This window comes from Equus asinus, chromosome 3 (assembly GCF_041296235.1).
Source record: "Equus asinus isolate D_3611 breed Donkey chromosome 3, EquAss-T2T_v2, whole genome shotgun sequence".
In the NCBI taxonomy this organism is placed as follows: domain Eukaryota; kingdom Metazoa; phylum Chordata; class Mammalia; order Perissodactyla; family Equidae; genus Equus; species Equus asinus.
In genome coordinates this window covers 109,029,132-109,053,064 of record NC_091792.1, presented here as the reverse complement: position 1 = coordinate 109,053,064, position 23,933 = coordinate 109,029,132, and the positions used below count along the sequence as shown (strand labels likewise).

At 36.8% G+C, this 23,933-nt stretch overlaps 1 protein-coding gene across 1 annotated transcript; it reads right to left on the bottom strand.

The window, feature by feature from the left end:
* Nucleotides 1–3,887: 3,887 nt before the first annotated feature.
* Nucleotides 3,888–23,254, bottom strand: LOC106843214 (transmembrane protease serine 11B-like protein). Its single transcript, XM_014860161.3, has 10 exons — nucleotides 23,076–23,254; nucleotides 17,199–17,314; nucleotides 11,643–11,761; nucleotides 11,477–11,544; nucleotides 8,998–9,158; nucleotides 7,968–8,006; nucleotides 7,256–7,430; nucleotides 6,238–6,497; nucleotides 5,622–5,764; nucleotides 3,888–4,786 (listed from the first exon to the last, which is right to left on the bottom strand). The coding sequence occupies exons 1-10, from the start codon at nucleotides 23,081–23,083 to the stop codon at nucleotides 4,625–4,627; spliced, it is 1,251 nt and encodes a 416-aa protein (XP_014715647.1). The 5' UTR covers nucleotides 23,084–23,254; the 3' UTR covers nucleotides 3,888–4,624.
* Between the last annotated feature and the right edge of the window lie 679 nt (nucleotides 23,255–23,933).

Genomic DNA, 23,933 nt, shown 5'->3' with positions numbered 1-23,933 from the left:
TTTTGTTTGTGATATACTCTATCATTTAAAATATCCACAGAATTATCCATCTGTTTTGAATACTGTGTGAGTGGACACAATGCTAATTGGCAGTACTTGATTTTTAAAAAGTCAATAAAATTTTATAGATAAAACAGTTACCTCTGCATTGTTACTTCTCATCATAAAGTTTGTCATTAACAAAGGCAATTCAAAAAAATATAGAATATGATACAGGCAATACTTAGAAGTTGAAATAATTAACCAATTTGGTTAATTACTCTCCTCATTTTGAATTAAAAAATGGATGTATACAAACATTTATTTGTAATAAATTGATTTTTTTTTTTTTTTTTTTTTACAAAAGTGAAGTTTACTATTCCACGTTAACACACTCTGACCCTCATAGGCAGATGGGAGCAAAGAAGATTGAAACTCCAAGATAGAGCTTTGTCACGGGTTCATGTTGAACAGTTCAGCTATTACGGAATCTGCATCTGAAGGCTCAGAAACCTATAATTACGGGACTGATAAAAATCTTAGTGGTGACTAGTATCACTCTTTCCCACTTATAATCCTACCTCCACTTTGAAAACCAAACCCGCCCCCTCTGGATGAGTAGGTATCCAGTGTCTACTTGAATCTTTCCTAACTCTCCTGGAAGATGGCACATTTCTTGCTCTTGTTATTCTTCCTCTTTCTTAGACAGCTTACAGGAGCAGTTGTCAGGAGGTCACCCCAGTATAAAAAAGCACATGTCATCCTGACCAAAACTGGGTGATTTCACATCCTCTGAAGATGAATTAGTTCCTTTTTATTCATATGGGTTTCTTTTGAGTAACTCCCTCATCTGACTTATTTTTCTACTCCAGTGTAGCTTACATTTTAAAAACAACAATTTATCATTTTATCTGACATTCCTATATATGATAAATGGAAGTAAAAGGAAACTGGGCTCCTTTGGAACTTCTGAGTGTTCTTCTCCATTTGCTTCATCCTGGTCATCAGCTCCCAATCAAAATAAGATGCTCTGGGTAACTAAGTTTTCCTGTTCTGCTCTATCCTTTGAGAACCCTTGACTTATTCCTCTTTTCTGGTTAATGCTTAATTAACATGTAACTGAGTTATTTACCAAAGTAAGGAAGTTTGATTATTACTTTATGTTAATTTCAGAAATTACTTCTGAGGGGATATGCAATTGGTTTATTCTAAAGAGCCTTTTGAAGTTAACAATAGCAAATAAAGAGATTTTGCAAAATAATTACACATAGCATCAATTTTCTTCTACCAAGGGAAGTCGTTTGAGTGCAATCATACTCGGTGAGTTCTGTGAATGAAACTCAAATCCACTTCCTGTTGATATGGTGAAGATATCCCTGCATATATTCTGCAAATCTTAAAGAATGGAAGCAATAGGATAATATAACAAGAAAAAGAGAAAATGTTATTTTTATTTGGAGAGACCACTGCAAATTTCACAAGCCAAATTGAATTGAGGGTATAGTTACTTTCGGTTTTATATAACTTATTTAGGTATTAAGGTATTAAGTCAACTTTATATTAGTTCTTTTTCTAGTATGTTGCCATGAACCATGTGATATTTGTTCCTATATCTTTCATCTAAAGTTTAATAAGGCTTGGGAAATCTGAGATCTATTCTTAGGTCCGTTACTAGTTTTCTCCTTTTTGGATCTGTCTCCCATCTTCTATGTCCTTCTCACTGTATGCTTAACTTAATTCCTCTAGTTCCGAAGGGCCTAGAGGGCATGGTGAAATGACAGGAGATATTTGGAGAGTTTTGTGGAAAGCTGTGAGTGAAGAGAGGGCCAATGGCAACCAAATTCACCAGGTAATGATTCCGAGGGCATTTTTATATAGGATCAAGCAAAGGACATAAAATACTCTACAAATATGGCCTTTGTGAAAGTGCTGCTGGTATCATTTCCAAGTGTGAGCTTCTTACTAGTGTTAGATATTACCCAAAGCTATAAGAAGTTTCAGACTTATCAGAACAAGTAAACACACAAACAAACAAAACAAAATCAACAAACAAAAAAGTGAACTGTCCACATCTCTGATCAAAGTCACTTCCTTATCATAGACTTCCATGATGGACTAAGCAGCAGAATGATTTAGGATGGATGTTGTTCTGCATCCTTGGGGCAAGGTTGTTAACCTCTTCGTGTCTCAGTTTCTTCATCTTTAAAGTCAGGATAATAGTGGTATACTTCATAGGACGTAAGGATTAATTGGGGCAATATATGTTAATTTATTAGAATTGTGCCTTACATACAATAAGAACTCAGTAAATGTTAAGCTTTGTTTCATTTGTTATGACGATCATAATGAATAAGACAATATTTGATGTTAACTATGACCAAATGGGTTAAATATCAAGGTGGTTAATAACTGAGACTTCTTTAAGAGTCTTTGGTCTTTAAACATTTTAAGAAAGCGGGATTATGTATAATAGAAAAGAACTAAAAAATGCCACTTAAAACCAAATTTCTGAAACTTTGGGACAATTACATTATATGGTTGTATATGATACATACTTATTCTGATCTTTGATGGATAGAAAATGGTTATTAGTTGATAGAGTAAAATCTCTATTTCCTGGGAGAGTAATATTGAATAGGTAAAAGATTTTCTCTTATATATTCAATCTAGGTAATTGAAGTTTAAATAAAATGTAAACACTGTACAATGACTCTTGTGAAGACTCTAAGTCAAATTTTTAGTAAATACTGATCAAAACTTCTATTCTTGAAGAATGACTATTACAAACTGAAGTCACTTAACTTGTGAAGACCATATGGTTCATAAAGACAGAACCCTATTCTCACTTCCACAAACTCTGAGACCAAGAATATGGCCAGTAATTAATATTTCTCCCCTACATAACAGCCAGCTAGAGGCACAACATGCTACCCTGTCTTCTGTTGGGACAGAAATGTTCTCCCCTCCAGACCCCTCCAGCCTCCATCTACCCTCAGCTTCCTCCTCAGCCTTAAGCCGCAGCTTCTACAATCATCTTCTTGGCCATTCCATCATCCACTTCTGAGACCTGCTAATGCCATTTTTGTGAGTTTGGTTGGCTCCTGGAAGTCGCTGACAAACCCTGTGCCCCCAGATCAGCCAGAATTATTCCTCTGAGGTGGAGGTTGCTGTCAACACCCGGTCAGCCTACATCCGCTGGCCTCACTCACCTACCTGTCTCTGTGCCTCCATCCCCATGGGACGATGTGGCCCTGATGGGTTGTACCACTTCTGTGAGTTGGCCCAGGAGAAGCCTGCAGGCACCCTGTGTCTCTTTTTTTTCTTTTAAAATTTTTTACTGGGGTCACATTGGCTTATAACATTATGTAAACTTCTCTGCATCCCTTGAAAACACAAAACCAGCATGGCAGCAGAGTCCTTGACCAGGAAGTCCAGAAGCCATCCCAAAATGAGGGGGTGGCTGGCAGCCTGCATACCTGGGAAGTCACCTTGTCCTGGGAGACAGGGCATGCCATGGCACTGCCTGCGTGGACCCTCATCTCTGTGGCTTCCTGGAGAACCACTTCCTAGACCTGGAGCTGAAACTCATCCAGAAGATGGGCAACCACCTAACCAAACTCCGCAGGCTGGACAGCCCCAAGCCTGTCTAGTTCAGCGTCATCCTCAAACATGACCAGGAGCCTCCCACGCACAGTGGCCTTTAAGGGACCCATCCACTGCCTCCCCCTGGCCTGCTGGAGCCTCTCCCCCCAGCCTTGAGGTAGCTTTTTAACCACCCTGGAGCTCTCTCCCAAGCCACAGGAATAATAACAGAAAAGGGAAAGAGAAAAAGCCACCTGCAAAAGACTCTTAAGAAGACAAACAAACCAAAAAGAAAGAAAGTAAATTCATATTGAACAAAGACACTCTACTTTTAAATTTGTTTTAATTAAAATACACTACACATTTTCATGGTTCCTAGCTACATCTTTTTATCGATGTTACAAATAAAGAATTTCCATAGAAACCTGTATCAACACTGAAGAATTAGTGTACCTGGTGTCTGTAAGTCTAAAATGTGTTGTCTTGCCTAGTTTTGAGGATGACGTAATTATTTCACAATGATTGCAAGAGTTGATCGAGACTCCAGTACAAACAAAAGACTCTAAGTCAGTGCCTAAATTCTAACCAGCCTTAGTTCCCAACCGCACCTCTTCCACAAAAGCTATGACAAGAAGGCAGATACAGCATGTTCCAACCCAACCCTCAAAATGTTTTAGTTGCAGTCTCTCGCAGAGCTATCTGCTTACTTGCAATGGACAAGGACATACTTTCATAATCCCAGAAAATCTGAATACTAAAACTAAGAACTTTATGCTGTGCTGAGATAATCATGATGTAGGTCCATGAAATAGAAAGCAAGTAGTATTAGTCCATTTTTGACAGGAGTAATTTCTTTGCATAGGTCTTCCTTGACTAATCATGAGATTTCTTGTTTTGTCTCGTAGAGTCTGCTTAAAACTAAAGTTCATAAATACTCCCACAGGACCACAATTCTTTCAAAATTGCCATTGTACACACTAATTTAAAATGCATGTTAAATAAGGCTTGGGAGTAACAGGCAAAAAGGACCTAAGACAGTTGCTATGTGATGCATGCTTTTCTCTTAGATACCAGTCTTGGAGGCAATCCAGTTGCGGTAGGCGGTTACTCGCATATAAACGCCGGGCTTATTGATTTGACCACATTCGACTCCCCAGCTCACTATTCCAACAAGGTACCAAATATTTCGAGAATTGGGATAAACTAGTGGTCCTCCAGAGTCACCCTAAATAAAACAGAGAATATTTATCATTATGAGAATTTTCTTCCAGATACTTTACTTACACTAAGTGATAAACCAGATGAAGTTTGTGATTCATCTTCACAGAGACCCCAGGAAGGTACATGGTGTCAATCCCTGCAGCACGCCAACCACAACCGAGACTGGCCAGAATATATTCTCTGGGGCTTGTTGGGGTTGACTTGAACCTTGAACGCAAGAACTGATAAGTTACCAGGTCTGGATCTATGAGAAAGCTTTTGGGAGACATATATTATGGAAATACTTTGAATACGGAGCTTCATGTCTGAGAAAAGCAGCCAGAACCCTAGCCATGAGGAGGCTAAGAAGGTAAGAGAAATGGACCAGAAGTAATTCAAAAATTTCTGAGACTGATCCTTACTTGAAATATAGTTACGAATACGGACTGTGATGCTAGACTACCTTGGTTTGTAGGCCAGCTCTCCCACTTACTAGCTGTGGACCTTGTGTAAATTACTTTACCTTCCTCTGCCTCAGTTTCCTCATCTATAAAATGATAATAATTGTAGTACCTACATCACAAGGTTGTGATAAGGATTAAATGAATTAATACTTGTAAAGGACTTCAGTCAGTGCTTGGCTCAGAGTTAAGTCCAACATAAGTATTTGTTAAACGCTATAAACACATTTCGCATGTAGAGGAGAACTACTTTAGTACCAAAACCGAGAGTGAGTTTGACAGGATTGTCAAAGCGCAAATTAATTGAAGCATAGAATTTTCTCCATATTGATGATTTTCATAAAATAATTGCAGTTACCTATGTACTATGTGGTCAATGTAAATAACGTCCAGACTTACCTGGCAGGCATCAATATTTCCTTCCATGTACCCAGCACATAGCATTGTGTCCTGTACCAAGCCATTATATGCTTCCCTAGCATTGCAAGTGTTTGTATCAATAATCTTCACAGGCGCTTTCTGCAGTAACACTGGGTATTCACCTAGATGAAGTAAACGTTATCAGCAAAAGAGCTTGTCTGAAACAGAGCAGGATGGAAACTTTGTTTTGTCCTCTGTGCATAAAGCTAATATTTGACTCTTGCCTATTTTCAGGATGAAAAAGTTCACTCAGTTCCCTCACACAAACCAATGAAAAAGAAACATTCAAAGAATGACTTGAAATATCTAACATTGCTTTTCTATGTCCTTATCTCTCTTCTTACATCTTTGGACCAGAACTTTCTCAATTAGGTTCTCCAGGTTAGGGAGTTTCTGCAACCAACTTGGTCTCTTTGGAATGTTCCAAACCAAGGCAATTTGCAAAATTATAACCCCATAGGCACCGTTCCCTGAGGAATCGCCTGGGAGTAGTGGGCATTTGGAGGTAAATGATGCCTTTGGCTCTACGTAGATCACTAATGGTTCTGGTTGTTTTTGTACTTTACACACTATGTTAAGTTTTCACTGGACTTACCATCATATGAAAGTGCTCCCCATCCTGTAACAACAACTCCTTCGCCTGGTGCAAAAATCTGTGTGGCTTCAGGAAGACAAACTCGATGTACATCATTCTTAAATGGAACTTTCTCAGTGAGCAGTATGACTGCAATATCATCATGATGTTCACCCTGGATGTAGTCTTCATGAATAATAATTTCTTGAACAGCGTGTTGCATGTAGGGGGGAACTACTCTAGTGCCAAAGCTGACAGTATAGTTTCTTGGATTTTGTGACCTAAAGAAACAAAAACCATGTATTTTGCGTTTATTTCAAAATAATAGAAATATGGCCTGCATCTACTATACTCTTTTCATGACACTAATATTTCTTTGCTCTGTAGTCCATCAGCAGTGATTTAATATGATATTTTAAATCATTTTAAAAATCTCATTTGAATCCCTACACTGTATACTATGTAAAGCAATGGGGATATAGAAATAAAAATAAATTGCCCACGCCTTCAAGAAATTTAAATCTGACGAAAGAGGGTCATAAACACAAGCGGTTATAATTGCTTAAATGGTTATGTATATATTTACTGGGACCACAAAACAGGAGGACTTAAATCTGCCTGCTCTAGGGAATGGAAGATTTCTTAAGGAAAGTAATCTTTTGGATGAGACCATACAGCTGAGTCGTATTTGCCTAAAAGACTAGGAGAAAGGGACAGCATGTACAGAGGGGGAGGGAAGTATGAAACAGGATATGTGTTTTAGCAATTACAAGTAGTTTGGGATGTCTGGAGGATAAAGTGATGAGAGACAAGAATCATGTAAGAAAAAAATGTAGTATCAAGAATGAATGACTCTTCCAATTTTACTGGTTAGATAAGAAAGCCTTAGATTGGCTTACCAAAGACTTATCTTCCAAACCAGGACACTTTTAAGAATGAGAGGGAGTGCTACTGATAATTAAACTGGCATAACAGATGCAAACTGGAACTGTTCCAGGGCCATTGGCGTCCCTAGCCTTGGGCAACATGATGAACTTACTTTTGAAAGCAGTGAGCTGCAGTCACCAGGTATCTTTCACTGATCAAAGACGCCCCACAGTAGTGCTGGCCATTCTTTTTGACACTTGCTTGCCATGGCCATTCTCCTTCCTGAGCACTGGAACCTCCCTTGACTCTATCATATGTAGCTGACATCCTTGCTCGTCTCCCACAGCCTGTCAGAAAGAGTCAATTTTGTTCCACTGAGAATAGGAAGACACTGCTTACTTGATTACAAAGCCAACAGTGAGCTGAGTTATTCTTGTATGGTTCTATCTGACAATATCCTGCACTGACAAGGTCTTTATTAGAACAGAATGTAATCTGCACAGAAATCACTAGCATCTGCAGAATCACCTGTATACCCAGCATAGTATCTCCAAGACACTTCAGCCTTGGAGAATACAAAAGCTGTGGGAGGTAGATAAAGTCACTGTTAAGTCCATGGTCTCTGCAACCAGGCTCCTTGGTTTGAATTCTGGCCCCACCATTTATAAGCTGGATGAATTTGGGCAAGTTGTTTCACTTGTTTGTGCTTCAGTTTCCTCATCTCTAAAATGGGATTAATAATAATACTTATCTCTAGAATTACCGTGAGCATTAAATGAGTTATATGTAAAGCACTTAGAATTGTGCCTGGCCAAGAGTAACAAATCTTGACTGCTGTGTTTTAGATCATCTCACACATTTAATCAAAAAGTTTCTGAACTTACGGTTGTTGATAATCTTTTCCGCATTGACCTTATTGATTTCTGAAATAGAACAAAAAGCCCATAGTAAATTTAATACCTAGCATTACTCCACTGACCCTGGGGCCAATGGAGTAGGATCAAAGGTTCAGCAGTGCAGAGGTCTCCAGAAAGAATTTGGAATCTCAGGATGAAATGTTGTTGGAAAGGAGAGAACCTTGGTTTATTTTAATTGTTGTTTTACTATATGTGAATGTATAATATGGAAATAACATCTTCATGGTCCCACATGAGCGACTTATATTTTTCTAATTGGAACTGTACTCTATGTTATCTAGAGTTGAAAATTGCCAGTATCTTTCCTTAGAAGAACAAGAAGACCCACAGTGAACCTGATTCCTGTCAGTGCACAAAAATAACTTTAAAAAAGTGATCTGCCTTATAACGACAGATTGTGTGCTACTTTTCAAAGTTAAAGGAGATCATAAAAAGAATAGCAAGATACACCATCATTTATAAAGACTGTTCAAAGTCTTACTATTTGCTTTAGAATGAGAAGCAACTTTTTTACCCCAAAAACAATTTTAAAGTGTGGCATTATTATGATTTGAACATGATTTTAATAATGAAGAATACAAATTATTTCTCTGATGTGAAACAGACTTATTCATTAAAAAATATGTACTGAGGGGACAGGCCCCATGGCCGAGAGGTTAAATTCGCTTGTTCCGCTTTGGTGGCCCAGGGTTTGCCAGTTCAGACACTGGGCGTGGACCTACATGCCTTTCATCAAGCCATGCTATGGTGGCATCCCGCATAGAAGAACTAGAATGACCTACAACTAGGATATACGACGATGTACTGGGGCTTTGTGGACGAAAAAAAAAGAGGAAGATTGGCAGCAGATGTTAGCTCGGGGCTAATCTTCCTCACCAAAAAAGTATATGAAAAAAATATATATATTGAGGTTCAGCTTTATGCCTGGTGCATGTGATATGTGTTAGAGACAAAAAAGGTGAAAGTAACACTGCTCCCATCTCATACAGAAGCTTACCCACGACCCTAAGGGAATTAGGATCTGTAGTCAAGGATCCTGATGGATTCCTCAGCATCTGACGTAAGATGCTTTCAATTCTTCCTCTTGTGTTTTCCTTCATTGATCTGGGAGACTTGAACATCAGCCATATATGTGCTGTCACACTGTTGCTATAAGGACTGGAAACAACATAAAGTTTTCATATGTTGCTAAAAAATAGCATTTCCTTCATCATTCCCTGATCATTCATATCTTGGTTCCTTCTGCTTTTTTATGGGTTTGTAGAGCGCCTTCACTTTAGGTTAATCACAGGATCATTTATCTGCCCATTTACTTGGTGACAGTGTGCATGCAGCTATACTATTCAGTTTAGAGGACAAGCAGTTCTACAATCTGAAAACTAAGAAAGACCTGAGGCACAGAGTAGAAGTATTGCATGAGAACTGGGATCATTTATTAATGTTTTCATCAGTTTATTTATTGAGTAACTGCTACAGCCAAGTGTCTGGGCTAGGTGCTGTTGGGTGACACAAGGGTGACTAGCACATGGTTCCTACCCTCAAGGAATTTCCAGATTTCCAGGTAAGATAAAATATGTATACAAATGATTGTAATTAATGAGGCAGAAATGATCGGATAGTTATCTTATTGCAGATAGTCAGAAGAATGATGTCATTTTTTACTTAAAGGATCAGAGAAATTTTCATGGAAATGGTGACATACACACTGAACCTTAAAGTATTCTCATTGCTATTTTATCATCAAGCAAAAAATTTCATCAGGTAGAGAAGAGGAGAAATAGTACTCCAGAATAACTGAGTAGCAATAATATTAATTAGCATTTATTGAGCATCTGCTGTGTTCCAGGTACTTTGTTATCACATTTATTATCACACATAGTCTCCACAACACTGCAGCATAAGTGTCATTATCTTCATTTTATAGACAAGGAAAAATTGAAGCTCTGAGAGATCACCTAATGTGCTCAAAATGACACAGCTACTAAACTATGATCCAGATTTGGTCAATTGACTCCATAACCTGGGCTCTCCATGCTATGTATTCTGTCTCCCTATAATCAGTCAGCCAGTGACAACAGTGTCTAGGAGACTGAGCTCAGATGGAAGAGGACCTTTAATTCCAGTCAAGACGTAGCAATAAAGATAAATTGTTGAGTAAAACCCATGATCGAGGAAGATTAACCTGACTGTGGTATTCACTCCAGATTTGGTTGGGATTGGGAAAATGTGAGCAGCCCAAGAGGCTAAACAACGGACATGTAGGAATTGTCAAACAGCCCTAAGGCTAGTATTTGAAGTGGCATTATTATGCTCTGGGTCTCTCTTACAGATGACCAAAATTTTGGCATATAAATCAATAATCGTTCCTAGGGAGTACTCAGCTCACAGAAGTTTGATTACTGTAGCAGGGTGTGCCAAAAACAAAACCTCTGTCCTGTAGCCTCTCCATCACTTCCTATGGGCCCAGGCTTCTTATAGAATCCTGAAGTTACAGGCATGGGAAAACAAAGCGGGAGACTTCTGGTGGTTGTGGTCACCTTTGAGCGATAAATGGTCCTTCAATTTTAGTCTCCCATTTCTTTCCAATACTAAAGTTGGCCCTTAAGGTTAATGCTAGTTGAGATCTTGATCAATTCTGCAATTCCAAGAGTTCCAGGAGCAGGGAAAGAAGGGAAGACATAGTCTGGTGGCATTGATTAAGGTAAAAGCAATAATTGCTTTCATTTGAAATGTGTTTATTTGCAAATATTTCCACACACGTGATCTTCTTTGATCCATGAGGGAGACAGTGTAGGTGCTATTATCAATATTTCACAGATAGAGGGGCAGACTCAAAGTGATATAGTGACTTGAGCCAGGCTCTAGAGCTGCTAAGTGGCAAAGGCTGGGCTCAAGCTATCTAACTCCTATTCTGGGGCTCCCTCTGCTATTCCATGCTACTCCAAACCCACATGCAGGGAACACAGCTCGGCTGTTTCACTTTTTGTTATTGTGACTAGAAAGATTTCCTTGGCATGAAACACTGGTGTTGATATGCTCTTTTCTACCCTATACGAACTCTAGGGCAGTTCTACAAGGTGTTTAGCTGACTTGGAGGTACAAAGACGTGAGGAAACAGGGTCTGTATTCATGCTACTGCTAATAAAAATCTTATAGCATCAAATGTTGGTCTAAGGTACCATCTAATGTTTGTTGGACATAAAAACTTAAGAAACCAGAGGGATATGTCGTCCATAATTTAAGGATTGATACATTCTCGTAGATCTAATGAACTCAACTATATAGTTTGATCTTTGCTTTGGTCTTATACTGACCAATTAATCAGCTAAAGATAATGCTGAATATTAGTCACTCATTGGCTAATGACTGTAACATATCAATAGACTCTTTTTACAGAGGAACTTAAAGTATAATGGTATACTTCAGTATGTATGATGTATTGATCTCTTTTCTGATTGTTATTGTTAGTTACTTACACCAGTGTGATGACTTGAGCATTGATATATTGTCTGTAAATGTTAGAGCTTTGAAATGCATCAACCATCTGTTAAAGAGAACATAGAGTCAAATGTCAAATTCCAATAATACATTTACAATTTAGAAAATTAGCAATTAAATAAATATAGGAAAATACTAATTTACCTTAGTCTCAAGAATTTTGCTAAGATAGTTATTTTCTGGTGATGTCTCCCTTTCATAATTTCTATTATATGGAATGTTCAGCACTTTGAAGCTACCTTGATAATAACAGGTTGTGTTTTCTGTGAGATAAAGAAATGATCCAAGAATTATTTAAGTGAAATGGATTTCAAATCCAGATGTAGGTTACATAGTAATCCCAACTAATATGTATTGTGCTCATATTAAATATTGATAAACCCTATGAATCTTTCTGGCACAATTGACTAGATAACCAGGGCACTGTGGAAAGTGTTTACAAGACTAAGAATGGACCAGATATATATCAGACAAAGGTCAGAAAGAACAGTGACATCTTTATTGAGATAGATAGACCTATATACTAGAAATGAGATTTCTGTGTAGAATAATCAATTGCCAGATTGTGAATCAAAATAGTTACCATGTGAAGATACTTTGTAAAAAACCATATGAAGCATACCCATTTTTCAGGATAAATGTAATCTCAGAGGTATTCAGTAACTTATCCAATATCATATAGCTACTAAGAAAAGCCAAGAATCAAAACTTGATCTGTCTGATTCGAAAGCCCATACCTAATCCATTACATTGCTTTCCTAAATTTTCATAGATACTAAACTATTTGATATATGATATATCTTACCTCTAATATATCATAAATATTAAGCACCTAGGAATATGCTACATACTATGTAATAACAGTGGCTAGCATATAATAAGCACTAAATAAATGCTAATATTATTTTGCAATATGATCAGTGCTTTTGAAGACCATCTTGTGGAAGAGATAGGCTCAATATGGATGAAATTATTACTTGTGAGGTACTAATAAGGATATAATTAAATGATCAAGGTAATTGTTCAACTACAAGTTCTATATGAATTCAGAGAAGGCAGACACCATAATTAAAATAAAACATGACTTGCCATTAAAAATGTGGTGAAAATATTTTACAGTGAGAGAGGTGATGGAAAAAGAAGTCAGAAAGCTCTAAACAAAATGCTGAAAATGAGTTGTTTAAACAATAATTTGTGAATGAACATTGTTAATTGTAGTTTGCTTCTCTATATGTCATGGATCTTTTACTATAGAAACCAGGCTTTGCAATGGTAGTTTATTAGGTTTTACCGTAAGTAGCAAAAAGTAGACCTTGAAACTATTCAACTTCCTTTTTCATAATTCAGTACTTACAACGCATCCTTCAGTTCTTCATTTAGATGCCTAAATATTTCTACCTATTACAACAATTAGGCAGCCATGAACATTCTTCAATGTAAATAAATATATTGGCAAGATACAAACTAGTTTTATTATAACTGTATGGAGCACTTTCCCAAGGCCAGCGGATAAACTGAATATTTAATGTCTAGGACATTTAAGACTAAGAAACCATACTCTAGACCAAGGAAATCAACTCTTCAGTATCCTATTCTTATTTTAATTCTAAGCAGCAAGCTTAATGGGCCACTGAGATTGCTCACCATGTTAGGTTCACTGAATACAGCCATTGTGCTCTGCTGGTACCTGATGAGAGGAAAGTAACCTCTTAGGGATGGGATATTGATAAGACATACTTGCACCATACGATTAACATTCCCATCTCTATAAATGGTTCAAATGCCAATATGAATTGAGAAAGATGGATAGGGGCAGAAAGAAGGAAATTGTGTTACAACTTTCCATGACTTGATTGCTTCTAACTTATTTCTGTAAAGAAAATTTAAAACTTAAACACACACAAAATTTTTTGTTTGTTTGTACTAAGAGTGCTCTGGGTGCAATAACAGAGTTTAAGAATGAATTATTAGAACACTTCTATTTAAAGCTGACAGAGTAAAGCACTTCTTCTACATTCTCCTGCCTCTAGGCCCAGAAAAAGAACAAAAGATAAGGGTGGAAGTCTCAATTTCAAGGAAATGGAAGAAAACAGCCACAACTCCAAACTGAAAACCATGAAACAAGCATGACAAAAGCTGTGAAATATACACTAAGGTGAGGAGTGAAATAGATCAGAGATACATCTCCTCACGAGTTGAACGAAAATTTTTCTAAAAGTTTCAACAATTCTGTGATTTAAGTAATAAGACTACAGGTTTTGGAAAAAACATAAGGAATATTTCTCTAGAGATCTATTTTAACACTGCAGAACGGGAGCAGCAAAAATAAAAGTGAAACCGTACCAGTGTGCCATTTTTATTATATATGATCTAATCTCCCAGCTGAAGCAAGCTGCTAGAGGTAAGCTGAGGTGGAGAAAGGAAGGCAGTCAGGATCACTATATCATATTTCAGAGAGTCTGTAAATTGAGGAGCTTTCCTCAGGGCCACCCTAGCTTCCTAAGTCTTAAAAACTGAAGGTAAATTTGCTCTAGTGTTGAAGAAAATAACAGAGTGGATAAGAGAATGTTTGAGATGACAAACGAAAATTTAAGCTGCAAACTTCTTCAGCCTATGAGCCACCCCTAGACTCACTTCCCATAGTATTTGTTAGAAAACATCATGCCCAGATCAAGAAGAGTAAATAATAATTACAAAGGATCCAGTAGAGAAGTTGTATATAGATGCTGAAGGGGAAAAAAGCCAAAGGAGGACAGAAAGTAAACAAAAATTAGAAGATGAATTATCAAGGAAAAAAGGAAAAAAGAGTTTTAACAATTAGTTCCCATTATCTTGAAGATATTACAGAAAAAAAGAGCTCAACAACATACTACAATTCAGTGAGGAAGAAAAACTGCAGAATTCAGTAAGGAAATGGAAGAGAAGGGACCAGCCCCATTGTCTAGTGGTAAAGTTCAGCATGCTCTGCTTCAGCAGCCTGGGTTCATGGGTTTGGATCCCAGGCATGGACTTACACCACTCGTCATCCATGCTGTGGCAACGACCCACATATAAAACAGAGGAAGATTGGCACAGATGTTAGCTCAGGGCTAATCTTCCTCAGGAAAAAAAAGAAATAAATGAAAGAGAAAAATAAGACTATCACAGATGGAAGCCACATTGGAAACAATGGATATAGATTCAAAATTTTGTGACATGGAGGACAAGCCTGAGCAAAAGAAAAAGAATGAAATGGAAAAGGAAAACAATATAAAATTATTACTGAGGGAATGAACAACATGAGAGGCAGAGGAGATCCAACAAATGCATATTTGATATTCCTGAAAAAAGAACTGAACAAATGAATTTGAGTCAGTAGCTTAAAAAGGCCCATTGTGTTCTAAGAAAAATTGATGCAGGATGAACACAACTCTAAGACAGATTGGACTTGGTGAATTTAAAGGACAAAAAGTATTACAGTGGAGAAAGCAAAGATTTTTGTCATTTTAAACCAAAGAACCCTAAATGGCACCAATAACTTCTGGAAGTAGGGGTGGAAGTGTGATTAAAAGTAGCAAGATTGGTTGAAACAGCTAGATCCAAGTCTTTTGCCCAATCTCTGAGGTTTTTAGGTCAGGGAAACTGAGACACAATTGAGGGCAGGTGCACTATACTCAAAATTTATATGTTGGATTTTTTTTTCCCAACTTGACTACAGAAAGCTAGCAGCCAGAAATGTATCCACACCAAACAAGGGTAGCTTTTTCCCCGAGATGGGAATTCTGACCAATGCAAGAGAAAAGACCTAAATATACTGGTAACTTGGATTCTTTCAGCAAAACAACCTACATAGAACAGTCTATAGCAAAAGCAATTGTTCAACAGACACTTCTTTCATAGAGAGTTTCCAGTTAGCTCTTTAATCCCGAATCTTAAATATTAGCAGACACTAAAAGATCAACATATATTTGAGAAAAGTATCTAATATGAAATACTGTCAAAAGAAACAGAGACAATCTTGGAGGAGAGAGACTAAAAATTAAAACAAATTGTTATATTCAGAGAAGATTTAATATCAAGATGTTATATAAAAGAATATCCAGATAATAAAGAACTATTTCAGCCAATAAATATATAACAGCAGAAATAAAGAAATCAATAGAAGAATTGGAAACTAAATTTGAGAAATGACTAAGAAAGTCATTTTTAAAGCCCTGAAGGATGGAAAATAGAAAGGAAAAGATAAGAAAATTAGAGGTAATATTAAGGAGGCCTACTATTCAAATTATAAGAGCTCCAGAAATACAGAGTACAGGAAATCATCAAAGAAATACTCCAAAAAAATTTTCAGGAACTGAAGTATGTAAATTCAGAGAGTAGGAGAAAAGATTTCACTCAAAAGCTCTAGACTCAAAATGTCATCAGACTTCTTGACAGAAAATTTGAAAGCAAAAGACAATAGTGCGTTAGCCTCAAACTTCAGAGGGAAAATTTTTTCCAACCTTGAAGTGTATACTATTAATTAAGATTAAGAGTAGAATTAAGACATTTTCAGACATTTGAGTTGTAAAAAATGCATACTTCCCAGAAAGCTCCTGGAGTATACATTCCACCACAATTGAGCAAATAAAATAATGAAAAGGAAATATGGAATCCAGGCATTAGGGTATTAAATCCAACAGACAATTGAAAGTAATCCCCAGGATGCTGCTGATAGGAAATCCCTAGTCACAGCCATATAGTTAGGGTGTGAATAAGTGTAAATGCTCATCAATAAATAGACTGCATCAATGCAGTAGAAAGTGCATAGATAATACCAACAACTGAAAAATTAGGATATTGCAATATTAAGAACCAAGTTAAAGAATTGAAAGCGGTTGCCTCTGAGAAATGGCAAATAGGGGTAGTGGAGGAGGAGCTGTTTTTTTCATAAAAAAGCTCTGCCAATTTGACTTTTTAGATTATGAGTATACATAGCTTTGGAGGAAAAAATTCCAAGCTTAATCCATGGCAAAGTCATGAAAAAAGAGTTGATGGTGAGCATATGCTCCATTTAAATACATATAAACATATATTCAAAACTAAACAAATGTAGTAATTATAATTACAAGCCAGAAAAAAGTGTTATAAATGTTGACAGGGTAAAAAGAATAATATTTCTAACAAACTACTGGGAAGTGTTGGAGAAAAATGAGAAGTGCAAGTATGCTAATTTTCTTTCCTTTCATAGCAGGATATAAATAAGATCATGTCTAAAGTTAAAAGACTTGGTTTTTAAAAAATAAGTCTAACTTTTCTCACGTTTTCAAACTTTTTAAAATCTATGTTAAGAGGATTTTTTAAATTAACATCTTTGTTATCAAGAAAAATTACTTGAAATTCAATATTCTTTGGTTTCTCTTCTTCATGTAAAATAAGTTTAATATTTTAATTATAAAATAACGAATAGTATACCATGTTTACAGTACTTTTTCGGCCTATCGATTACCTATCTATGCATTTGTATCTCGATATGGTATACACTCTTTTACCTGTGTATATTCAAAAAAATATCTGTAATACAGTATTTAGCAAATGTTAACAGGACTTGTTTCTTGGATCTGGGGTCATTAATGGCCATTTCAAAGGGAGATAATTCATTGTTTGCAATTGTCTTTTTTACAGAAATGGAAATAAAGTTTACAACAAGCTGAAACACTTAAAAACGTATCCTTTACCAACCTACTGCCAGAAAATGAACCAGGAGACCAATAGTTATTCCCAGGATTGCCAACACTCCGAGCACAACGAGGGCAATCATCCATAGTGGCAAAGATGTACGGGAAGCTGTGACTGGTCTGCAAGGAAAGGATATGAATATGAAGGATATATCAGAGAAATCACAGTTGTTTCCAATCTTTATTTCTCTCCTCTTGCTCATCCCTAGAAGTTTCACAATTTAGACACAGTAGTAGCAAAAGAAATTTGAAGAAGGAAAGTGGGAAGGAAGGAAGAAGGGAAGAAAAGGTATAGAGGAGGGGAGGAAGGGAGAGAAGAAGGGAGGGAGGGAGGGGAAGAAAGCAAGCCTGTGGGCTTACCTTAAAGCTTATGGTTGAGCCTATTCGGATCTATGCTGTAAAATTGCTTTTCAGGAGTATTACGGTTGGCACCAAGTTATCTATACTTAGCATCTGGTTCCCTTCCATGCATGTAGTGACAGAGTGAGTATCAGTAAGTGAAGAACTTGCCAGTGGGAGGTGCGAGGGAGGAGAAGAGTGGGGAATGGAAATGTCTTAGGAGTTCTTTATGCCTAAGCCTATCATAATTTTTTAAAGTATAATCATGATGCTCTTTTATTTATTGTGTCCTTATTATGTACAAAGAATACACGTAAACATGAAGTGCTGTACTGAGTCAGAGCAGTGTCCATCTCTCTTACCAGTTTTTTTATGGCTGTGGTTTCAAAGAGATCTTTTGTAGTAAAGCATGCTGTGATCAACCAACAATAAGTTAGATATTTTCACTGTTTCATTTAGACAACAAACATGTGTTGAGAGCCCCTGCCTAAGTTGAAACAGGGATTTGTGGGAACTTTTCAGACAAAGAGGCTTGAAAAGACAGTCTAGAAAAACAGGGAACAATATGCAGTGCTCAAATATTGACCATCAACTCAATTTTCTTGCAGCAAACTCTGAGTCATGAATTGTCCAAAAGATAAAGTTACACAGCATGATGGTTAATTTTATGTCAGCTTTGGCTAGGCTATGGTGCAAAATTGCTTGATCAAACACTAGTCTGCATTTTGCCATGAAGATATTCTGTAGCTGTGATAAACATTTATCATCAGTTGACTTTAAGTAAAGGAGATTACCCTTGATAATGTGGATGGGCCTCATCCAATCAGTTGAAAGCCTTAACAGCTAAAACTGAGGCTTCTGGAAGAAGAAGGAATTCTGCCACAGGAGTATAACAGAAATCCTACATGAATTTCCAGGCTGCCAGCTTGTCCTATGGATTTCAGACTTGCCAACCTCACAACTGTGTGAAGCAATTCCTTAAAATAAAATCTTTCTCTCAATCTAGAGAGAGAGAGAGAGACTGATAGATCAATCGACTCTATTGGTTATATATCATGTATATCTATACGCCTACATGTCTATATCTATCTAGCTATATCTGTATCTATCTGGAGAGAAAGAGAAAGAGTAAGAGATACCCTATCGGTTTTGTTTCTCTGGAGAATCCTGACTGAGAGAGAGGCAACAACAAGAAGAAACTTTGATGCCATGCAAAGACATTGAGCTTTTGTCTTAAATATTGGGGCACCTCCAAGTGTGATTGGAGGATGACCTTAGTCAAAATCACCTGAGAGCGGTTGTTAAATATGCAGATTATGGTATCTACCTCAGATCTAGTAAATTTGAATTCCTGGAGGGACCTGAGAGTTTGCTCTTTAATACTCCCGGTGATGCAGATTCTCACTAAACTATGTGCTATCTTCATGGAAAAATATTGATAAATTTTACTCTGTCCAGGGAATATCAACCAGTTTTTCAAATTAGAAGCAGCATTGGGGACAGTGTGTGTGATGTATTGGGTAAAAATAAATTGGGTTGATGCTTTCACGAGAACAAGATTTTTTTTTAATCCATTCTCTATTGATGCTTTTTCACTCTCTTTGAAAAATATTTCATACTTATCCTTTTTTCTCAAGCCTCCAGCACCATCTACCTCATCCTCAATCTTAGCTGATAACCTAACCTCCTAGTCCACTGAGAAAATGGAAGGCACAGGATATTTACAACCCATCATCACATTTGTGAGCTTCTCTTCCTCTGTAGTCTGCACTGCTTTTTCCTCATGTTTCTATAAATAAACTGTGCCTTTGTCTTAGGCCAACCTCTCCACAGCTCATCTCACTCCCCAATCTATGTTTCTAAGCTATGTTCTAGCCATTTCAAACGACTCAGAGTTCCATGGACAATCAGATTATTTCGTGTCTCTATGTCCTTGCACACTCTGGTCCTTCTACCTAAAACATCCATGCCAAGTCTACCCAGTGAGCTTCCACTCAAACTTTCTCTCTCAGCTCTGTCATCTCCTCTTCATTGAGGTCATCCATAGTTACCCTATTATGGATCTACATTGAGAGTAATTTTTATGTTCATATGGCAGTCTTTTCGTCTTTAGTCATGACCATGTTTTGTCTAGGACCATGTTGCTATTTGTTGTTTTATATCCAGGGCAGAGTGTGGTGTCTAGTACGTTATAGATAATATTTGTTGAAGGAGTGAATGAAGGAAGCTAAGAGATGTCAAGATCAACTAGATCATGAGGATAGATAGATCAGAAGGATACAGATTATGGAAAACGTTCAATGCTAATCAGAAGAGTTTTGACTTTATCCTGTGGAAATGACTTACTTGAGGACTTGTAGTGCTTAAGATGAATCTTGAGCAGTCTGTGTGGTGATAGTTTAAAGGAGGGAGAAACAATGAAAGGGAAGGGCCAATGAGGAAAGAGGCTACTGTAATCCATGGGAATGGAGTGATGGGATCCTTGATGATAGTAGCAAGACAAGAAAGACAGCGATGAATTTGAGAAAGTTTGTTGTAGAATATTTGTCAGAACTTGGTAACTAATTAGCTATATCGCTAAAGGATGGGAATATGTTAAAGGTGACACAAGATTTTACCTCAAGACGTAAAGAAGAGTAAAATGAAATCTAGAAGAGGTAACGGGGAGAAAAATGGTAAATATTTTATATCTTGAGTTTGAAAGATATTTAAATTTCCAGTACACAATTAGAAATATCAGACTGGTAGTTAACTGAGGAACCATAGTTGGGATGTAAACTTAGGAGTCATCCAAAAACAGAGAACACACAAAGCTGCGAAGCTCGATTAGTATATTATAGTGCTTGTTATATAAAATATTGCAGAAAAAATTGATATCTCTCTTTCCAAGGCAAACATTTGTTTCCATCCTAACTACAATTAATTTATGTCAATTTTTTCATACACCCCCTAAATTTCACAGTCTCATTGTTTGATATCTCTCAAAAGACTTAAAATTGTCAGCATATGTTTCTTAACTGTCAAATTCCAAAATGTTGTTCACCTTTCAGTGATGGGTAAGCACTTACCTCATCTCACAAGCATTCAGCTCCACCAAAACTGCTTTGCTCATTGCTTGGTTCTCTGATCTCTACTCTACACCCTTTCTTTACTTTTCTGTCTCCCATGAACTGTGACTAATTGCTTTTTTTCCTAGTAATCTCTTAATTGGGGGTATGTTAACACATTTCTTATATTGACTGGTTTTATTTTTAAAACTTTACCTCAGAAAAAGACTTCATATAAACTTGGGCAATTTTTTTTTCTTTCATCTATGCAATTTCTTTTAGGAATTTGTATTCTTGTAAGAACAGGAATAAATCTAAACATACTAAAATATGATCAAATAAAATGCCTTAGAATTCATCCAGACACTGAAATAACTTTCTAATTTTCAACTGTCTTTCATTGAAAACACGGTGGAATTTTATATCTACATTCCTTATCCTCTCTTTCCATTTTGATTATAGCTTGTTACCAGCCTAGATGCTTCTCTGGGTTGTACCTACCTTTAACTCATAACCTAAAGATCTTACAAATCATAACATAGGTTAAATATCTGCTTAAAAATGACAGACTTCCCAGGCAGAATAATTACTCAGCTATTAAGCTAATATTTCTGGTAGTCCACAGTGAAAATTTTTCTGAATAATCACATAAGGGGAATTACTGGAAGAGGATACAGAATATCGATTATGTGTTGCCATAAAAACAAAACTCCTGGCCATGAACCCTCAATGCTACCTTGGCAAGGATCTAAAATACAGCTTTCTTCTGAGATCTTTCCCATTCCATCCTATAGAACTAACCCTAAGAGAAAAATTGAAACTGGTGAATGTGGTTTTGAAGTCTTGACTTCCGCTTCTAGTGTTCCTTTTCTTCCTCTTGTCGATTCATCGTTCAGGCACCCATGTGCAACCACGAGATTGAGTAAGATCTCTTCACATGCACCCGCAGAATCAACCATGTTTCCAAATGCCTCCAAGCTCCTCTGGGAAATCAGTTTAAGGCCCCACTGTCGGAAGCTAACCACTCAATTAGGGCTCAACCGTTTCCTAGGTAACTAGGAGTGCTTAGAAACAATGGCTTAATCCTTTGAAATCTTTCACGTTAGGACTTCATACAAGTGTCAAAACGTCAAAGGAGAAGGAGGAGGTGCCCTATAAACAAAAAAATATCATCCACCAAGCATAGTGGTGATGACTATCTTCTAAACAAAATAAAACAAAACGAAACAATCATGCTATTTCCTCTCCACTTTTAGATGTGTATGACCACTCTTTACTGATAGATCAGAGATGTGGCTAATATGAAAACATCAGGGTTGGGAATAATATGATATCTTTAATAAAGAAACGACACAAAAATAAATTATTTACTTTAGTTCGAGAAAAAAATGTTTTTAGTATATACGCTATCACAGTGAGTATGCTTTTTCTAATCACACTTTTATATAAAAACTGATATTGTGAAAATATATATGTGTCTTAAAGGGCTCAACTATTGACTCAAGAGGCACATTTTTAAAGAAATATTTGTGTAAGATATGCATTTATATTTCACAGTTATCTGAACATTAAATATTTTATTCTTTTTTGGGGGAGGTGGGGTAGAGGGAGATTGGTCCTGAGCCCATAGCTGTGGCAATCCTCATTTATCCTGTATATGAGAGGCCACCACAGCATGGTTGACAATCGATGTGTGGGGCCACCCCAGGATAGAACCCAGGAACCCCGGGACACCAAAGTGAAGCAGGCAAACCCGACCACTACACCATGGGGCCAGCCCCTGAGTGTTAAATATTTTATAATTAGTTTCACTTAATTTTGCCTATTGCATATATTTTGATGAAAGCACCCTGGGAGCTCAAAGTATATTTTTAAAATGGCATTAATGATCACTGTTCACTGAACGTATTTATCTACTTAGCTACTTTAAAGATAAACAGCACATATGTATATATATACATAATTATACTATTCTAGTTCACGAACATTTTGTAGATAAAAATACATGGTTTTATGTCTCATTCTACAGAGAACACCTATGAAGAAATGGTACTGTGAGATTAAAGACAATATTCACACAGGCATTTTAAAAAGCACAAGATGTTAAACAAATACAAGGGAGTCGTAATCATCATCACTACCAGTAACAATTTAACATTTGATTTATAAGAGAAGAAAATTTTCTCTCTGCTTCCTTCTCTCCACTTTACAACAGTCGCACATTCATATTATTTTTTTTTTTTGCAGGATGTTAAGCTGCATCTTACCTTTCTGAAGCACTCCCCAAAACACTACACAAAACTACAGATTCCAGACACAGATACTTGTATGCAATAGGGTTTTCTCCATGCAGGAAATCCAAAATGCTGTGGAAAAGTTACAAACTCCCCCGTAAATTTGGTTATTTTACTGCAACTTTTGGGTGGGAGTCATATTGGAGAAACAGTGTTAATTCTATTTATGTCAGAATTTTAGGCAAGTAAATCTCCACTTACCTATACATAATGTGCTGATATAATGGCTGTTGATGGTAATAAAGATAAAGAAAACTTCTGCGCTTCTTTTGTCCTGATGAGTGGTTCTCAGGTAAATGTACTAACCACAATGATACTTGGGATTTTAAGGGCTGGGTGCAATAGCAGAAAGCAATTAAAAGGAAACTTGTTTAACAAGTGTTGATGACAGTGTGGATCTGTGGTTTAAAGGAAGAAATTCTCTTTGAGCGGATACTTAGAAAAAGACAGTAGGCATAACTTGGATTGGTCACCTGAGGGGTCCACCCAAGAAGTACCAGCAGAGATTGGTGAATCAGTGTTCTGACTCAGGTTCCGTCCATGATACAGAGCTCCTCCCCAGTGAAACCAGCTGTGTCCGGCAGAGCAGTCTCTGACAAATGATAAAATACATGGTGTTTATTTCATACAGTAATTCTACTACAGCATTACTGTTCTGAAACATGCTCAATCTAAAAATTCTCACTGTGACTCAATACATAGTCACATACTTTTGTAGGAATGGGTTTACAGATGGAATTAGATTTTGGTATAAGAAATATCAGTTCTATTTTGGTAATTCTTTATAGGAAATGGAACTAATTAATCCAGTTGAGAGTTCTTTTACTGAGTGAATATGGATTAAGTTTTTGGGTGACACACCAAATTCTTATGAAAACAAAAAATCTGGAGGTCATTTAGATATTTAGGATACAAATATCTACCTTCTAGGCACCATCTTTCATAACTTTAACCATCCACTCACTCCATTCATTCATTTATTTAAGAAATATTTTTCATGGACTTCCTGAGGCTACACATTGTTCCTAGGAGTAGAAATAATAATGTGTATAATAAAAT

Coding starts and splice junctions, on each gene's coding strand:
- LOC106843214 (XM_014860161.3), bottom strand. Junction 11,762..17,198: donor GGTTCATTTTCTGGCAGTAG/GTTGGTAAAGGA, acceptor TTTATCTCACAG/AAAACACAACCTGTTATTAT. Junction 6,498..7,255: donor GCAGCTCACTGCTTTCAAAA/GTAAGTTCATCA, acceptor TTGTTTCTTTAG/GTCACAAAATCCAAGAAACT.